We start from the raw sequence: 18332 nt of genomic DNA, 5'->3' as shown, positions 1-18332 counted from the left end.
AATAATAAATACTTAAATCAATAGATTCAGAAAAAAATTATTTGTATCCATATGACATGATCTGTTGCAAGGTCAAACCCAATAAGCTCCAAAACCAAACCCTAGTTAATGAACAATTTCAGGGAATATATAGGATACAAAATCAACAAACAAAGTAAATCTAGGTTTCCACACAGTAACAACCAATAATTTATATTTAAAGATTTTATTTAATTTTTCATGACAGACACATGCAATGAGAGAAGCAGGCTCCATGCTGGGAGCCCAATGTGGGACTGGATCTCTGGACTCCAGGATCCCCCCCAGAGCAGAAGGCAGACCACAACTGCTGAGCCACCCCAGCACCCCTAACAATAAAGTATTTAAAAGGTAATTTATAAAAACTTGTTACATTGACACCGGTGTGAGAAATATAATATGTAAAATTAAATATTCTGAAGGAAGTAAAATACTGTCCACTAAAAGTACCTAAATTGATGAGAAATTTTTAAGAGTCATAAAGAAATGCAAAGGTAATTTTTTCATAGGTTTGAACACTTCATCATGTCACAAGATATTACACACAGTGGCCTACAGATGTAAAGCAATCCTTGCTAATAACTTGTAAAGATTCAAATATAGGTTGGGTGCTGATTATATATTCAAAGGAAATGCAAATAGGGCCCTCCTTCCACTGATTAAACCATCCCAGCCCTGACCTGCAGCTGGGAGAGGAGGCCAAGCCCCAGGATCCTGAGGTGACCCATTGCAGGAATCAGGACAGAATACAGACCACTCACCATGAAGTCTGTGCTCATTTGGGCTTTCCTTGTCGCTATTTTAAAAGGTAATTCGTGAAACCAGAGACTTTGAGTATGTGTGTGTGTGTGGGGCTGGATGAGAGAAACAGAGGATATGGGACAGTGTCCTGACCATGATTTATTTTGTCTGCAGGTGTCCAGGGTGAGGTGCAGCTGGTGGAGACTGGGGGAGACCTGGTGAAGCCTGGAGGGTCCCTGAGACTCTCCTGTGTGGCCTCTGGATTCACCTTCAATAGCTACTACATGGACTGGGTATGCCAGGCTCCTGGGAAGGGGCTGCAATGGGTTGCATACATTAGCAGCGATGGAAGTAGCACAAGCTACACCGATGCTGTGAAGGGCCAATTCACCATCTCCAGAGACAACGCCAGGAACACGCTGTATCTACAGATGAACAGCCTGAGAGCTGAGGACACAGCCGTGTATTACTGTGCGAGTGACACAGTGAGGGGATCTCAGTGTGAGCCCAGACGCAAACCTCCCTGTAGAAGGGGATCAGGACCACCAGGGGTGCACACTCCTCAACACTTCTGTCATGAAGGCCCAGGAGCAAGTGCAGAGGGATGTTCTGGGCAGGTTTCCTGTCAGGGTCTGCACTTCCTCTTCATGGAGCTGTTTCCCCCCAGGGAGCCTCTCTGGACCAGGAATTTGTTCTTTTTTTTTTAAATTTTTTTATTTATTTATGATAGGCACACAGTGAGAGAGAGAGGCAGAGACACAGGCAGAGGGAGAAGCAGGCTCCATGCACTGGGAGCCCGACGTGGGATTCGATCCCGGGTCTCCAGGATCGCGCCCTGGGCCAAAGGCAGGCGCCAAACTGCTGAGCCACCCAGGGATCCCAGGAATTTGTTCTTAACTATTTGGTTTCTGTTTTGAAAACTTACATTCTTTAGGAAAACAGCTACTTTATATGCACAGAAGACAGAGTTGCTTACACTTATTTACTATTTGCCCAAATATCTCCATGTACCACAAGGACTAGAGGGATCCAGCATCCCTGGGTGGCTCAGTGGTTTGCCTTCAGCCTAGGCCATGATCCTGGAGTCCCAAGTTCGAGTACCACATCAAGCCCCCTGCATGGTGCCTGCTTCTTCCCAGACTGTGGGAATGAGTGTCTGTTGTTTGATCCATGCAGACCAAGTAGGATGTTCCAGCAGGATGCACAGGCTAAGATATTGGTGACACAAGAATCCAAGCCCTGATGATCTGGTGTTTTCTGCTGCATTTGTTGTGATGAGTCCCTGATAGGTTCCATCCATGGGGTCAAGGGTGGATTTCTCACATGTTCCCTCCTACACAGAGGATGAACCTGTGGACACTCCTAGGACTCCGTGAACAAGACCCAGTGGACACATGGAGGGAGAACCTTTACAAAGGTAACAGGGGGCTGGGAGATTGTGGAACTTTAGTGTAAGGTTGATGATTTATCAACCTTTCCAGAATATGGGGATGTGCTTATTCTGTGGAAGCTGAATCTGAGCATCACCGTCCAGATGCTATTAGACTGATGGCTGTGAGGGTCAGGACAGCAGTTCCCTTCCTGCTTTCAGGATTCCTTCTTTGTGTGCATATTTTGTGAGATGCAATATGAAATGCCTTGGAAAAGGTCAAATTTGTTGAATTTCATGAGAGTTCAGGGATGCTTCCTGGATGTTGAGGTCTCTGTCCTTCTGATTAGGAGGCATTTCAGGAGTTATTTCATTGAATAAACCTGCCACCGTTTCTCAGTCTTCATTTTCTGCACCTCCTATCAAAGGAATGTTACTGTTTAATAAGTCACTGAATTCCCTATGTCTACCTTTAGGGACAATTACTTTGTTTCCCTCTACTGTTCTGTCATGATTTTCCACCATGTTATCTTCTATTTTCCCCAACATGATGTTCTTTAATCTGTCCTCCTTTTTCATGCATTTGAGACAACATATCTCTAATAGCATTTTTATTTTTGGCTGACAAGGGATTATTTCTTTTATCTCTGCAAGAAGTGATTTTGGAGTGTCTTCAGTATTTGCTCAATCCCAGTTTATCTTTAAAAACATTGTTTTAGATTCCAGCCTGCTTTAAAATTGACCAGCCATATCCTCAAGTGGGTGGATTTCTATGATGAACTCAGAACGAAATGAAATCTAAACAATTTTCCTCTTTGCTGCTCATCCTAATTGTGGTAGCTTCAGGGAGTAGTTTCCTTCCCTGCCCCCCACCACAGCTATGTCTCCTCCCCAGAACAACACTCCACACCGCCTACATTCCAAAACGTGTTGATTTTCTACTTGCAGACTAGCACTTTTTGTTCTCTCAGTCTTCCAATTGTTTTCTTGTTAGCTCAGAAACATTTGATAAATATCCAGCTGTGTTCAGGGATGACACAAGCCCAGGGTCCCCTACACATCTGCCATCTTAACTCCTCCTCCCATTATGTTTGTTAAGAATGAAGATCTGAAATAATACAAGGAGGGAATATGTATGACAGTTACAATCCTCATTTTAGTAACCAAACGAGAATAGAAACTGTTAATTAAACTTCCTTCTTCATCTACCGACTACATACACTCTGATTTCAGCAACCCTTCAGCTTGTCACATTCCATTACCTGAGAGGGCGACCAACACCTTCATCCTGAAAGGTCTCTCTTGGTCTCCTCTTTACAAACTATTGGTACCCACTCAGCGCTTTAATCCTGTCTTGAGTAGGAAATTCCACTCGTCTCAAAAGCCCACTGCACCAGGGATGTGGAGACAATTTTACTCTATTGAGTTCCACTCTTAAATGTTGCTTGAATATTTTTTATTTTTTTTAATAATTAATTTATTTTTATTGGTGTTCAATTTGCCAACATACAGAATAACACTCAGTGCTCATCCCGTCAAGTGCTCCTCTCAGTGCCCGTCACCCATTCACCCCCACCCCCCGCCCTCCTCCCCTTCCACCACACCTAGTTTGTTTCCCAGAGTTAGGAGTCTTCATGTTCTGTCTCCCTTTCTGTTATTTCCTATCCCTTTCTTCTCCCTTCCCTTCTATTCCCTTTCACTATTATTAATATTCCCCAAATGAATGAGACCATATAATGGTTGTCCTTCTCCAATTGACTTATCTCACTCAGCATAATACCCTCCAGTTCCATCCACATCAAAGCAAATGGTGGGTATTTGTCGTTTCGAATGGCTGAGTAATATTTCATCGTATCCATTCATTTTTCGATGGACACTGAGGCTCCTTCCACAGTTTGAATATATGCAGAAACACCTGTGAATGAGGCTCACGCTTTTTTTCTCCTTTCAAATAATTTTTTTCTCTCTCCAAGAGTTCATATGTGCAGGGTGTGAGAGCAAATGCTGTGCAGCAGGACTGGGGTCCATGAGGAATTGGACACTCCTGTGATATGCTGTGTCCTCAAGATTGCCCCATAACCCAACACTTCTTCCATATGGTGACTGAGAGGCACTGTGCATTCCCCACTTCAGGGATTAGGAATTCAAATACCACTAACTTCAAGATAAACAGCTCAGTTTCCATGCTAAACTAGTGACAGGCTTCTGGCTGTAGATTCAAAGATCCAGAAACAGCCTTACAACTATTTCTCTAATGATGAACCATGATCAGCAGAGATTCACAGGGCTTTCCCCAACACTTTGAAACCATTAATCTGAAATACCCATAGGGACTTCTAGAGCTCTTATACTTGCTACAGCCCAAATAAGAGAGGTGAATAGGCATGTGGGGAGCATCACCACCTTTACATCCTCCATGTCCATGATGATGGCACTATTCTCAGCAATTCTTCGAGGAACATGTAACAGATTAATGTATTCCCTGGAAAGAGGTAAATGATAAATGTAAATGTAATGATCCTCAAAATACACTGCTACATTTCCACCAATTGGCTAAGTTACAAAAGTATTACAATACTAAAATCAGCAAGGATGTACAGAAAGTAGAACTCTCTGTAATTCTGAGCTCTAATATCCTCTGGATAAAATATATATAGTTAGATCCTATTTTAACAGAGCTTGACAAGACACATAATCAGTCCTCTGCAACCCAGAGGCACAGAGTTGATGATGGTGTAAATTATTCTGATCTGTTGGCATGAGAAACAGGGAGGGTCATGTATATTGCTCAGTGTAAGAGTAGGAGATGGTGATATGAGATGACCAGCACAGGCACTGAGACAGAAATAAATGAGATGACTTCTGCCTTCCATGGCTCTTGTATTCATGGATTCAGTGAGTTGGAGGATGCTACCTATGGTTGCAGAAGGAAATATACTTTATAATTCTAGGGATCCAAGGGTAATCTCACATGTTGGAGAGGATGTGGAGAATGGGGAACTCTTTTGCACTGTTGGTGGGTTGCGATCTGGTGCAGCCACTCTGGAGAACTGTGTGGAGGTTCCTCAAAGAGTTAAAAATAGATCTTCCCTATGACCCAGTGAAGAACCCCCACCACCCTCCACCCCCCACCCCCCCACCCCCCACCCCCCGTGAGTGGGCCCAGGCCTAACCCTGAGGCAGCCCATCCAGGCGCCTCCCATGAATTCAAGCAACGAAAACATTCTGTTTTTCCGAGATAAGAGAACTATCCCCCGCCTCGCCCTGACTGGAAAAGTCCCTGAATATGGTCATGTTAACCTTCAAAGAAATCAATCACGTCATAACCCGAATGCTATGCTACTCCCGCGGTTTCTTTGCCTTTAAAAGATGCCTGTAATTGCTAATCGGCGCTCTGCCACCTCTGAGGCGGAGAGCCCGTTTGCGCAAACGTTCAATAAACCCTCTTGCTTGTTGCATCTGCCTGTCTGGGGTCTGAGTCTCTGGGGCGTCCACCGGGACACGTTGGCACCCGTGAGCCAGGGTCCAACATTTGGGGGCTCGTCCGGGATCCGAGACGCCCCCAGGCTCAATCCTAAAACAGGTAGGAGGTAAGACCGAGCTCGCTAAATGTCATATTTGTCTCGTCCGTTTGTCTGACTGGCCGGGTCTGTGCCGGGTCTGTATTGTGCCTGCAGGACTCTGTACTCTGTATTCTGTATTTGGACCAGCGGGGGAGGCAGATGTGCCCTGAGACCCCTGGTCCCCCTCCGGAGTCTGACTCCAGAGTGGTCTGGAAGAGGAACGGAGCCCCGGCACTCCCTCCTCTTCGGGGAGGGTCGTTGTTCGCGACCGCTCCCATCTGAATCTGCCGCGCCAGTCCTGTCATTCGTGTGCGTCTGTTTGTTCTGTGTCTTTCTCTCTGTCCTCTTCCTCACCGCTCACCTCTTTTCTACACCCGTGGGACAGACTGTAACCACCCCTCTAAGCCTCACTCTAGATCACTGGAAAGAAGTCGCCAGCCGGGCACACAATCTTTCGGTCGAAGTCAGAAGACGAAGATGGGTCACCTTATGCTCCTCAGAATGGCCGACTCTCAACGTCGGGTGGCCCAGGAATAGAACTTTTAATATTGGTGTTATCTTGCAGGTGAAAGCCCTGGTCTTTCAGCCAGGACCCAATGGGCACCTTGATCAGGTGCCGTACATCATAGTTTGGGAGGATCTCGCTAAAAACCCACCCCCCTGGATAAAATGCTTCACCCCTTCTCAGGGGGGACCAGGCCGAGACCCCCACCCCCTCCCTGCGTCACTCCCCTTATTCCCCGCCCTACCTCTCCCTCCGCTCCCTCAGCTCCATCCCCCGACTCTACTGGGGTAAAGAGGCGACCCCTCGCTTCACCCCCGCTCGCCAGTTGCCTCCGCTTTCGAGGAGAGCGCGGGGGGGGGGGAGTCGGAAGACGTCCGGACCTCCCGGGCACTTCCCCTCCAATCAGTAGGTGGCCAGATGCAATACTGGCCGTTCTCTGCCTCTGACCTTTAGAATTGGAACACTCATAACCCCACTTTCTCCCAAGACCCCCTGGCACTAACCGGGTTAATTGAGTCAATTCTGTTGACCCACCAGCCGACCTGGGATGTCTGCCAACAGCTCATGCAGACTCTCCTCACCACGGAGGAGACAGCGCGTCTACCTCGAAGCACGGAAAAGCGTCCCGGGGGCGGATGGGAGGCCGACCCAGCTGCCTGATGAAATTGAGGATGTTTTCCCCTTGGTTCGCCCGACCTGGGACTGTGACACTGCTGCCGGTAGGGAGCGGCTCCGTCTCTATTGCCAGGTACTCCTAGCGGGTCTCAGAGGGGCAGGGCGATGCCCCACCAATTTTGCAAAAGTACGTGCTATAGTGCAGGAAAAAGATGAGACGCCGGCAGGTTTTCTGAAAAGATTAATGGAAGGCTATCGTATGTATACTTAGAGAGAGAGAGAGAAAGTGAAAAAGAAAGAGAAAGAGAAAGTGAAAAAGAAAGAGAAAGAGAAAGTGAGAGAGGAAAGAGAAAGAGAGAGAGAGAGAAAGAGAAAGAAAAAGAGAAAGAAAAAAAAGAGAGAGAGAGAGAGACACCCCAGAGGAAAGGGAGGAAAGGATCCGTAAAGAGCAAGAGGAACGAGGGAATAAAAGAGATAAAAAAAACGCAATAAAGAACTGACTGGGATACTGGCCAGCATAGTACAGGGCTCAGGGCAGAGTAAGTCAGGACAGAGTAAGGACCTGGGAGACAAAAGAAAACCACGGGTTGAACGAGACCAGTGTGCCTACTGCAAGGAAAAAGAACATTGGGTTAAAGATTGTCCAAAGAAGGGCCAAACACAGGGACCTAAGAAGAAGCCCATTGCCGTTCTGTCCCTAAAAAATAAAGATTAGGGATGTCAGGGCCAGGAGCCCCCCCAAGCCTTGGATAACCCTTAAAGTGGGGGGCCAGCCAGTGACCTTCTTGGTTGATACGGGAGCTCAACATTCAGTTTTAACTGAGGCAAAAGGACCCTTGAGCTCTAAAACGTCTTGGGTTCAGGGAGCAACTGGAGGCAAGTTATATCGATGGACAACTGAACGGAAGGTCCACCTGAGCACTGGGCAAGTAACACATTCCTTCCTACTGGTCCCAGACTGCCCCTACTCCCTCCTAGGCAGAGACCTTCTTTCAAAAGTAGGGGCTCAGATCTATTTTCATCAGAAAGGGGCCACCATTACTGGCGCAGAAGGGCAGCCCCTCCAGGTATTGACCTTGCGCCTAGAGGATGAACACCGGCTACACGAGGACTCTCCACCGTCCGTGCAGCCCCTAAATTCTGAATGGCTCAGACAGCGTGGCTGCAGGATGGCCCCCATGTCTCCAAATAATAGCAGCTGTGGCAGTCCTGGTAAAAGACTCAGATAAGTTGGCCTTCAGCCAACCCCTCACTGTGGTGGCCCCCCACGCCATAGAGACAGTCATCTGCCAGCCCCCTGATCGATGGCTCTCAAACACTCGGGTCACCCATTATCAGGCCATGTTACTGAATTCCGAGTGGATACAGTTTGGAACGGCTACATCCCCTAAACCCGGCCACCTTGCTTCCAGAAACCGAGTCCCCTTCCCTGATAATGCATGATTGCCACCAGATCCTAGCCGAGGTCCATGGCACCAGAGGGGACTTGACGGACCAGCCTATGCCAGATGCTGAAGCAACCTGGTACACAGATGGGAGTAGCTTTCTACGAAATGGTGAACGTAAAGCCGCGGCTGCCGTCGTAAATAAAAAAACTGTCATCTGGGCCAGTGCCCTAGAGCCTGGAACTTCAGCTCAAAGGGCAGAGCTTATAGCCCTAACTCAGGCCCTAAAAAAAGCTAAGGACAAAAAGGTCAACATTTATACTGACAGCAAAAAATTGAGTATAATTCACTGTCCTGGACATCAGCACGGCAACGACCCAGTAGCAGAGGGGAACAGGATGGCCGATGAAACAGCACGAGCCACTGCACTAGGCCCACAGGAAGATGGACAGAAGCATCCCCCACCAGACGAGAAACTGCCCAGGTGGTTGTCAAGAAAATCCTAGAAAAAATTTTCCCCCGGTTTGGACTGCCCAAGGTAATAGGGTCGGATAACGGCCCTGCCTTCGTCTCCCAGGTAAGTCAGTTGGTGGCCAGATTACTGGGGATAAATTAAAAATTACATTGTGCATACAGACCCCAGAGCTCAGGGCAGGTAAAAAAAATAAATAGAACAATTAAAGAGACCCTAACCAAATTGACATTGGAGACTGGCACTAGAGACTGGGTCCAACTCCTCCCCTTGGTCCTGTTCCGAGTCTGGAACACTCCCGCGCACCATGGGCTAACTCCTTACGAGATTCTCTATGAAGGTTCCCCACCAGTGACGGACTTACTAGATTCTGCTATTGACCCTCTTGCTAAAAAGTTCCCTAAGATTTTAAGATTAAAATCAGTCCAAACAAAGAGGAGGGAATGAAGAACCCCCACCCCCCCCACCCCCCACCCCCCCCCACCCCCCGTGAGTGGGCCCAGGCCTAACCCTGAGGCAGCCCATCCAGGCGCCTCCCATGAATTCAAGCAACGAAAACATTCTGTTTTTCTGAGATAAGAGAACTATCCCCCGCCTCGCCCTGACTGGAAAAGTCCCTGAATATGGTCATGTTAACCTTCAAAGAAATCAATCACGTCATAACCCGAATGCTATGCTACTCCCGCGGTTTCTTTGCCTTTAAAAGATGCCTGTAATTGCTAATCGGCGCTCTGCCACCTCTGAGGCGGAGAGCCCATTTGCGCAAACGTTCAATAAACCCTCTTGCTTGTTGCATCTGCCTGTCTGGGGTCTGAGTCTCTGGGGCGTCCACCGGGACACGTTGGCACCCGTGAGCCAGGGTCCAACACCAGCAATTGAACTTCTGGGGATTTACCCCAAAGATACAGATGCAGTGAAATGCCAGGACACCTGCACTCCAATGTTTATAGCAGCAATGTCCACAATAGCCAAACTGTGGAAAGAGCCTCGGTGTCCATCGGAAGATGAATGGATAAAGAATATGTGGTCTATGTATACAATGGAATATTACTCAGACATTAGAAATGATAAATACCCACCATTTTCTTTGACGTGGATGTTCCTGGAGGGTATTATGCTGAGTGAAATAAGTGATTCAGTGATGAACAAACATTACATGATCTCATTCATTTGGGGTATATAAACATTGGTGAATGGAAATAAAGGGGAAATGAGACAAAATGAGTGAAAATGTCAGTGAGGGAGACAGAGCATGAGAGACACCTAATTCTGGGAAGCTAATAAGGGGTAGTAGAAAGAGAGGTGGGTGAGGGGCTCGGGTGACTGGGTGAAGGGCCGTGAGGGGGGCACTTGGCGGGCTGAGCACTGAGTGGTATGCATTATGTTGGCAAATTGAACTCCAATTTAAAAAATGTAAAAAATGAATAAATAAATAAAATCTTATAAGAAAAGAAAGAAAATGGATGAAAAACCTCTATATAAGACAGGAATCCATCAGAACCCAGGCTGTAACCTCCCTGATATTGTCCAGACCAAAGTCTTACAAGACATTTTTTCCAAAGGCAAATGAAACAATTGCAAATATGTATTATTGGGTGTTCATTAGGATAAACAGGTTTGTGAGGGAAAAATGTCAAGAAACATAAACACAACCAACAGACTGGGAGTAGATATTTACAAATGAGGGATTATTTGAAGGGCTAGTAGCCAAAATCATTAAAGAACTTAGTAAATTCAACACTCAAAGAACAAAAAATCCAGTCAAGACATGAGCTGAAAACACAAATTGATATTTCCCCATAAAAGATATAAAAATGTGTAAGCCACTTATAAAATGATTGTCCTTCTCAAATTGACTTAGTTCACTCAGCATAATACCCTCCAGTTCCACCCACATCAAAGCAAATGGTGGTTATTCATCCTTTCTGATGGCTGAGTAATACTCTTTTGTATACAAAAACCATATGATCTTTATCCATTCATCTGCCGAAGAACATTTTGGCTTCTCGCACAAATTGACTCTTGTTGGCATTACTGCTATAAACAATGGGTGGGGGGCAGGTGCCCCAGATTTACATTGCAACTGTACATTTGTGGTGGTAAATAACCCAACTGCAATTGCTGGGTCAGAGGTTAGCTCTACTTTTCTTTTGCAAAATTTCAGCTTATGTTCCTGATTAAAACTCTTCAAGTGGAGGATAGAGGGAACATTCTTCAATTTCGTAAAATCCATCTATGATTTTCACAGTGAATCTCATTCTCAGTGGGGAAAAACAGAGTTGTCCCTAAGTTCACAAAGACAGCAGAGATTCCCAATCTCAGCACTTGTGTCACTATAGGAGTTGAAATCTTACCATCAGCAATCAGACAACAAAATAAATAAAATCCATTCAAAATGGCAAAGAAGAAATCAAACTCTCCCTTTTTGCAGAGTACATGATATTTGTATCTAAACTCCAAGACACACCACTTAAATTTTCTAGAAATGACATAGCAATGTAGAGACATGGCAGGAGACAAAACCAAGGCATAGAGGGCATCTGCATTCCTATACACTAACAGTGAGACTGATAAGAGAAAAATTAGGGAATTGTACTCATTTACAATGGCACCAACCATAAGATACCTAGGAATAAACCTAATGAATGAGGTAAAGGATCTGTCCTTTAAATCTAGAGAACACTTATGAAAGAAATCAAAGAAGACACGAAGAGATGGAGAAGCATTCCTTGCTCATGGATCAGAAGAATAAACATTGTGAAAACTTCTATGCTACCCAGGCCAATGTAGACACGGAATGCAAGTCCTATAAGAATACCACAATCTTTCTTTCCAGTGATGAAACACATAATCTTCAGATTTATATAAAATCAGAAAAGAGCTCCAATAGCCAGAGTAAGGTTGAGAAAGAAAACCAAACCTGGGGCATCAGAATGCGTGACTTCAAGCTGCACTACAAAGCTATGATCATTAAGACAGTGCGGTCCTAGCACAAAAACAGACACATAGATCAATAGAACAGCATAGAGAACCAGGAAATGAACGCCAAATATATGGCCAAAATCTTCGACAAAATAGGAAAAATATCCCCTGGGAAAATAAAACAGTCTCAAAAATAATTGGCATAAAGAAAATTGAACAGCTCCTGCAGGAGAATTAAACTGGACCATTCTCTTATACCAAACAAAAATATAAAGTCAGCATGATTAAAATGTGAGCCTTCACTTTTCGCTTGCCTCTCACCCAACTTCTGTCATGCATAGAACATAAGCCTGTTTGAAGCTAAGCATACAGGCAATCAGGATGTGGGACACACAGGCCATAAGCTCAACTCTCAGAAATACGTATGCCTTGGAGGCAGATATCAGATAGCCACTCATTTATGGCAGTTAGAACCTACCTGCATTCTAATTGAAGATGTTACTTGGAAATTGGTGTATTAAAACTCACATACACGTGAAAAAAAAAAACCAACAGAATAAAATGTGAGAAAAAATCCATCTAAATCTCTTTCAGGAGAAGAGAGGGAACAGCTTTTTGGAACATAGCCACAGCAATTTCTTGCAAGGCATATCTATAATGGCAAGGCAAACAAAACCAAAAATGAGTTTTGGGAGCTCCATCAAGATAAGAATGTTCTGGAGGCCAAAGGAAACTGTCAACAAAACTAAAACACAACATACAGAAGGGAAGATGATACTAGCAGATGACATATCAGACAAAGGGCTTGTGTCCAACATCTATAAAGAATCTATCAAACTCAACACACAAGAACAGGGATTACAGGCAAGAAATGGCAATAAAACATGAACAGAAATTTTTCCAAATAAAACCTACATATGGCCAAGAAGTCCATAAAAAATTGCTCTAGATCACTTTTTATCAGGGAAAAGCACATACAAACCACCATCAGCTGCCGCTTTCCACCACAGAGAATAGCAAAAATTAATACAAAAGAAATCATCAAACATTAGAGAGAATGTGGAGAAAGGGGAACCTTCATGCACTGTTGGAGAGATTGTGAACTGGTGTAGCCACTCTGGAAAACTGGGTGGAGGATCCCGAAAGAGTTAAAAATAGAGCTACCCTCCGACCCTGAAATTATACTACTCAGGATTTATCCAAAAGATACAGATGTAGTGAAGCGGCAGGACACGTGCACCCCAAGGTTTACAGCAGCAATGGCCCCAAAGGCCCATAGGCAAACTATGGGAAAAGCCATGATGTCCTTTGACAGATGAATTGATAAACATGATATGGTTTATATATACAAAAAAATATTTCTTAGTCATCAGAAATGATCAATTGCTACCATTTCCATCAACGTGTATGGAACAACAGGGGAATTATGCCAATGAAATAAGTCAATTGAAGGACAGTCATCATAATTTTCCTCATACATGGAATATAATAAATAGTGAAAGGGATCATAAGTGAAGGAGGGTAACAGAGTGGGGATAAATTAGGGAGGAAGACAAACCATGGGAGACTTGTATTTCTGGGACTTATACAGAGGAATGCAGAAGGGGAGGTACCTGGGTGACAGGCACTAAGGAGGGCATGTGATCAGATGAGCACTTGGTGTTACTATATGTTGGCAAATTGAACTTAAATAAAATATTGAATAAATAAATGAAAAATAAATTATTGAAGAGAGATAATATTATGAGCAATAACATACCAACATATTCAGAAACCTGGAAGAAATGGATGCCTTCCTATAAATGTAGAAACAATGAAATCTAAAACATGAATGAATGAAAAAGCTGTACAGACCCAAAACCCAGAAATGAAAATCAGATATATTTAAAAGTCCTCTAACAATCAAAAGTTCAGGGACAGATGGCTGCTCATGGGAATACAACAAGCATTTAAAATAACTTGACGGGATGAGCACTGGGTGTTTTTCTGTATGTTGGTAAATTGAACACCAATAAAAGTTAATTAAAAAAAATAAAATAACTTAATACTTATTGAGAAAATGTTTCAAAGATAGAAATTAAAGGAATCTTCCAAACTCATTCTCCAATGGTAGCATTTCCTTGACCTCAAAAGCAGACAAAGATCCAAATGAAAAGGAGAATTACCGACTAATATCCTTGAGGGATATGGATGCAAAATTCTCACCAAGATCCTAACTAACAGGATCCAACAGTACATTAATAGGATAATTCATCATGACCAAATTCGCTTAAATTCTGGTCTGCAAGGGTGGTTCAGCATCTGAAATCAAACAATGGGATTTGACTCATTCATAAAAGAAAAGATAAGGACCATTTTGTCCTTTCATTTGAAGCCCAAAAATATTTGTCAAAAAATACTATACTTTCCTCTTAAAAAAATCATTTGTGGGGGATCCCTGGGTGGCACAGCGGTTTGGCACCTGCCTTTGGCCCAGGGCGCGATCCTGAAGACCCGGGATCGAGTCCCACGTTGGGCTCCTGGTGCATGGAGCCTGCTTCTCCCTCTGCCTGTGTCTCTGCCTCTCTCTCTCTCTCTGTGTGACTATCATAAATAAATTAAAAAAATTAAAAAAAACCATTTGTGGTGTAGACATATGGAGACATTCTCATCATAAAAGCTACCTACAGAAGACACATGGAGAATGTCATCCTCAACAGGAAAATTTGAGAGCTTTTCCCCCAAAATCAGGAACAGGACAGGAATTCCCACCATCACCACTGCTCTGCACCATAGTACTAGAAGTCCTAGCTTCAAAAATCAGACAACAAATAGATGTAAAATTCATCTAAATCATCAAAGAAAAAACTCAAACTTTCACTCTTCACACACGACACAATACTTTAAGTTCAAATCCCAAAGATTCCTTTGAAACAACAGCTAGAACTGATACCGGAATTCAGCAAAATCAGTGCATGGAAAGTCAATACAAGAAAGACAGTGGCTTTTCTATATAAGGCAAATGAAACAGAAAAAAAGAAAATAAAGGACTGGATGTAATTTATAATTGCACCATAAATAATTGGATAATGAGGAAAAATCCTAACCAAAGAGAGTTGGATGGATAGACTAAATATTCCAGAACACTTATGAAAGACAGTATGGAAGACACAAGAGCATAGAAAATATTATTTTCATATATTAGAAGAATGAATATTGATAAAATACTTATGCTTCCAGAGAAAGCTACACATTCAAAGCCATCCATATAAAAATATCACCAGCATTGTTTACAGATCTAGAGCAAAGCATCAGAAAATTTTAGGGAACGAAGAAGACCTCAAATATCGAAAGCAATCCTATTAAACTAAAGCAAACCTGGAAACATCTTGATTCTGGTTGTCAAGGTAAATTACAACGTTGTGATCATCAGGACATTATGGTACTGGCACAAATTCAGAAAAGTTTGAGAACCCAGAAATGGACCCTGAAATCTAAGGTCAAAAAATCTTGACAAAGCAGGGAAGAATATGCAATGGAAAATGAGTCTCTTCAACAAATTGCGTGGGGAATGTTGGGGAGACACATGCAGAAGAATAAAAGTGGACCCTTTTCTTACATCATTCACAACAATGGACTCAAAGTTAATGAAAGACCTAAAAGTGAGACAGGAAACTATCAGAATCCTCAGGAGAACACAAGCAGCACCTTTTCTACCTCGGCTGCAACCACTTCTAGACGTGTCTCCAGAGGCAAGAGAAAGAAAAGGGAAAAGAACCATGGCGATTTTATCAAGGAAAGAGCATTTTCACAGCAAAGGAATCATTCAGTGTAATTAAAAAGCAGCCTAGAGAATGGGAGAAGATATTTTGTAAAGTCTTATCAGATTAAAGGCTCAAATTCAAATCTAAAATGAACTTATTAAGCTCAACAGCCAATCAGAATTGGGCAGAAATTGTGAACAGACTTCCTGTCCTGTCTCCTGTCCTGAGATCCCGCATCACACCATATATTAGGAAGCTCATCCACATGCAAGAGGAAGTTATTTTGCTCTTCTAGATCTGCTATATATCAAATGAAATATTAGAACAAAGAATCTGACAAAAAGAGGGAAAGCTTTTATTCTCCTAAATCAAAGATTTCCATAGAAATGAGGCAATAATAAAATAAAAGATATTAATATCATTCAACAGAAAGAAAAATAATTTCCTTGTATATGACATTGTCGTATAAATGGTAAATGAGGACAAACCTTGCAAAAAAGTCTTGAGAGGAGGGGCAAGATGGCGGAAGAGTAGGGTCCCCAAATCACCTGTCCCCACCAAATTACCTAGATTACCTTCAAATCATCCTGAAAATCTATGAATTTGGCCTGAGATTTAAAGAGAGAACAGCTGAAATGCTACAGTAAGAAGAGTTCGCGCTTCTATCAAGGTAGGAAGATGGGGGTAAAAAAGAATTAAAGAAACAAAAGACATCCAAGGGGGAGGGGCCCCGTGAGGAGCCGGGGCTAAGGCCAGGGCTAGTGCCCCCAGGACAGGAAAGCTCCGTCCCAGACAAGCAGGAGCTGCACCAATCTCCCCGGGTGGAAAGGCACTCACAGGGAGTTAGAGCAGGACCCCAGGAAGGGCGGGGATGCCCTCAGGCACCCTGTGACACTAACAGACACCTGCGCCCCGGGGAGAGTGCCGGGAGCTCCCTAAAGGACTGCAGCACATGGCCAGCTGGACCCGGGAGCAGCTCGGAGGGTCTCGGGCGGCAGCTCCGCGGAGGGGGCTGCATGGCCAGGAGTGCGAATCCAACAGCGCAGGCCCCGGAGCACAGGGCGCCGGGACACAGCCCAGGATCCGGCCTCCCACTGAGACAGGCAGAGGCCAGGAGGGCTCAGGACAGCAAGACGCTCCTGCCCTGAGCTAAGCAGATCTGCGGCCCCGCCCCCGGAGCATCCAGGCCCCTGCAGACAGAGAGCTCCCTAGTTACTGCAGGAGCTGAATCCAGGGCTCCAGAGCTGGCCTGCCACTGAGGTTGGTCCTCCTGGGGCCTCACAGGGTAAACAACCCCGACTGAGCCCTGCACCGGGCAGGCAGCTGAGCAGCTCCCCCAAGTGCTAACACCTGAAAATCAGCACAGCAGGCCCCTCCCCCAGAAGACCAGCTAGAAGGACAAGTTCCAGGGGAAGTCAAGGGACTTAAAGTATACAGAATCAGAAGATACTCCCCCGTGTTTTTTTTTTTTTTGATTTTTATTTCTGTTTGCTTCCCCCACCCTTTTTTTCCTTTCTTTCTTTTTCTTTCTTTTTCTTCTTTTTTCTTTTTTCTTTTTCTCTTTTCTTTCCTTCTTCCTCTCCTCTCTTTTTCTTCTTTTCCCAATACAACTTGTTCTTGGCCACTCTTCACTGAGCAAAATGACTAGATGGAAAACCTCACCTCAAAAGAAAGTATCAGAAACAGTCCTCTCTCCCACAGAGTTACAAAACCTGGATTACAATTCAATGTCAGAAAGCCAATTCAGAAGCACTATTATAAAGCTACTGGTGGCTCTAGAAAAAAGCATAAAGGACTCAAGAGACTTCATGACTGCAGAATTTAGATCTAATCAGGCAGAAATTAAAAATCAATTGAATGAGATGCAATCCAAACTAGAAGTCCTAATGACGAGGGTTAACGAGGTGGAAGAACAAGTGAGTGACATAGAAGACAAGTTGATGACAAAGAGGGAAACTGAGGAAAAAAGAGATAGGCAATTAAAAGACCATGAGGATAGATTAAGGGAAATAAATGACAGCCTGAGGAAGAAAAACATACGTTAAATTGGGGTTCCTGAGGGCGCCGAAAGGGACAGAGGTCCAGAATATGTATTTGAACAAATCCTAGCTGAAAACTTTCTTAATCTGGGAAGGGAAATAGGCATTCAGATCCAGGAAATTGAGAGATCCCCCTAAAATCAAAAACCGCTCCACACCTCAACATTTAATAGTGTCTCTCAGGAATAAATAAATAAAACCTTTCAAAAAATATTCAGGCTGAATCTTGAGATCCTTTGTTTGCTACTTTCATGCCAGGGTCTGGCGCTTCCTCTCCATCAAATATTAAACCCATAGAGACTCTCTGTACACAGGATTCTATGTTGACCATTTCAGTGTTTTCCTACAAATGTATTTGTCATAGGAAGAGAAATACACTAAACTACACATATGAATCATTCACTTGCATTGCTTATTCCTGTCTCTAAATACAAATACATTCCCAATATCCTGATGCTCATCAACTTATGCTTTGCAGGAGACAAACTGCACTAAGTGTGCATCACAGGAGCACCCAGATCAACCAGCAAGCATGCTACAAGGAGCATAAGGTGCATGCTGGACACGAGACTACAGAGGCATTAACAATCTGAGCAACAGAGGAAAGGCCTCCGGTGTGGACACTATACTGGACCATGATCACAGCATCATTGTCAGTGATCTTCGTGTTCGATAGTCACTTTAATTAGGAAGTAGTGCTCTTCTTCATCTCTTATTTCAGTCTTTGGATTAAAACCAGTTCTGATATAAAAATTGATACTTCAGTTTTCTTGGATGTCACTTAGCAATAAAAAAGGCGATCCAGAAACTCAATTTCAATTTAGAGGTATCGGACTTAAAACGACCCTCTTAAATGAAGAGAAAGATGGATCTCATGCACTAAGGTCATGAACATGACGGGAATCTCAACTCTCAAAACAGTTCTTGAATAAAGCACTGGAAATCCTTGTCTCAGCAATC

At 43.9% G+C, this 18332-nt stretch overlaps 1 gene segment (V, D, J or C); it reads left to right on the top strand.

Annotated features, from left to right (window-relative positions):
• The first annotated feature begins 780 nt into the window (after nucleotides 1-780).
• LOC112912486 (immunoglobulin heavy variable 3-74-like) lies at nucleotides 781-2308 on the top strand. The segment is given in 4 exon segments: nucleotides 781-826; nucleotides 934-1244; nucleotides 2101-2176; nucleotides 2241-2308. Coding segments are annotated over 4 exon segments (501 nt in total).
• Nucleotides 2309-18332: the final 16024 nt, after the last annotated feature.

Source organism: Vulpes vulpes, chromosome 6 (assembly GCF_048418805.1).
Source record: "Vulpes vulpes isolate BD-2025 chromosome 6, VulVul3, whole genome shotgun sequence".
Lineage (NCBI taxonomy): Eukaryota > Metazoa > Chordata > Mammalia > Carnivora > Canidae > Vulpes > Vulpes vulpes.
This window is presented reverse-complemented; position numbering and strand designations above follow the sequence as displayed.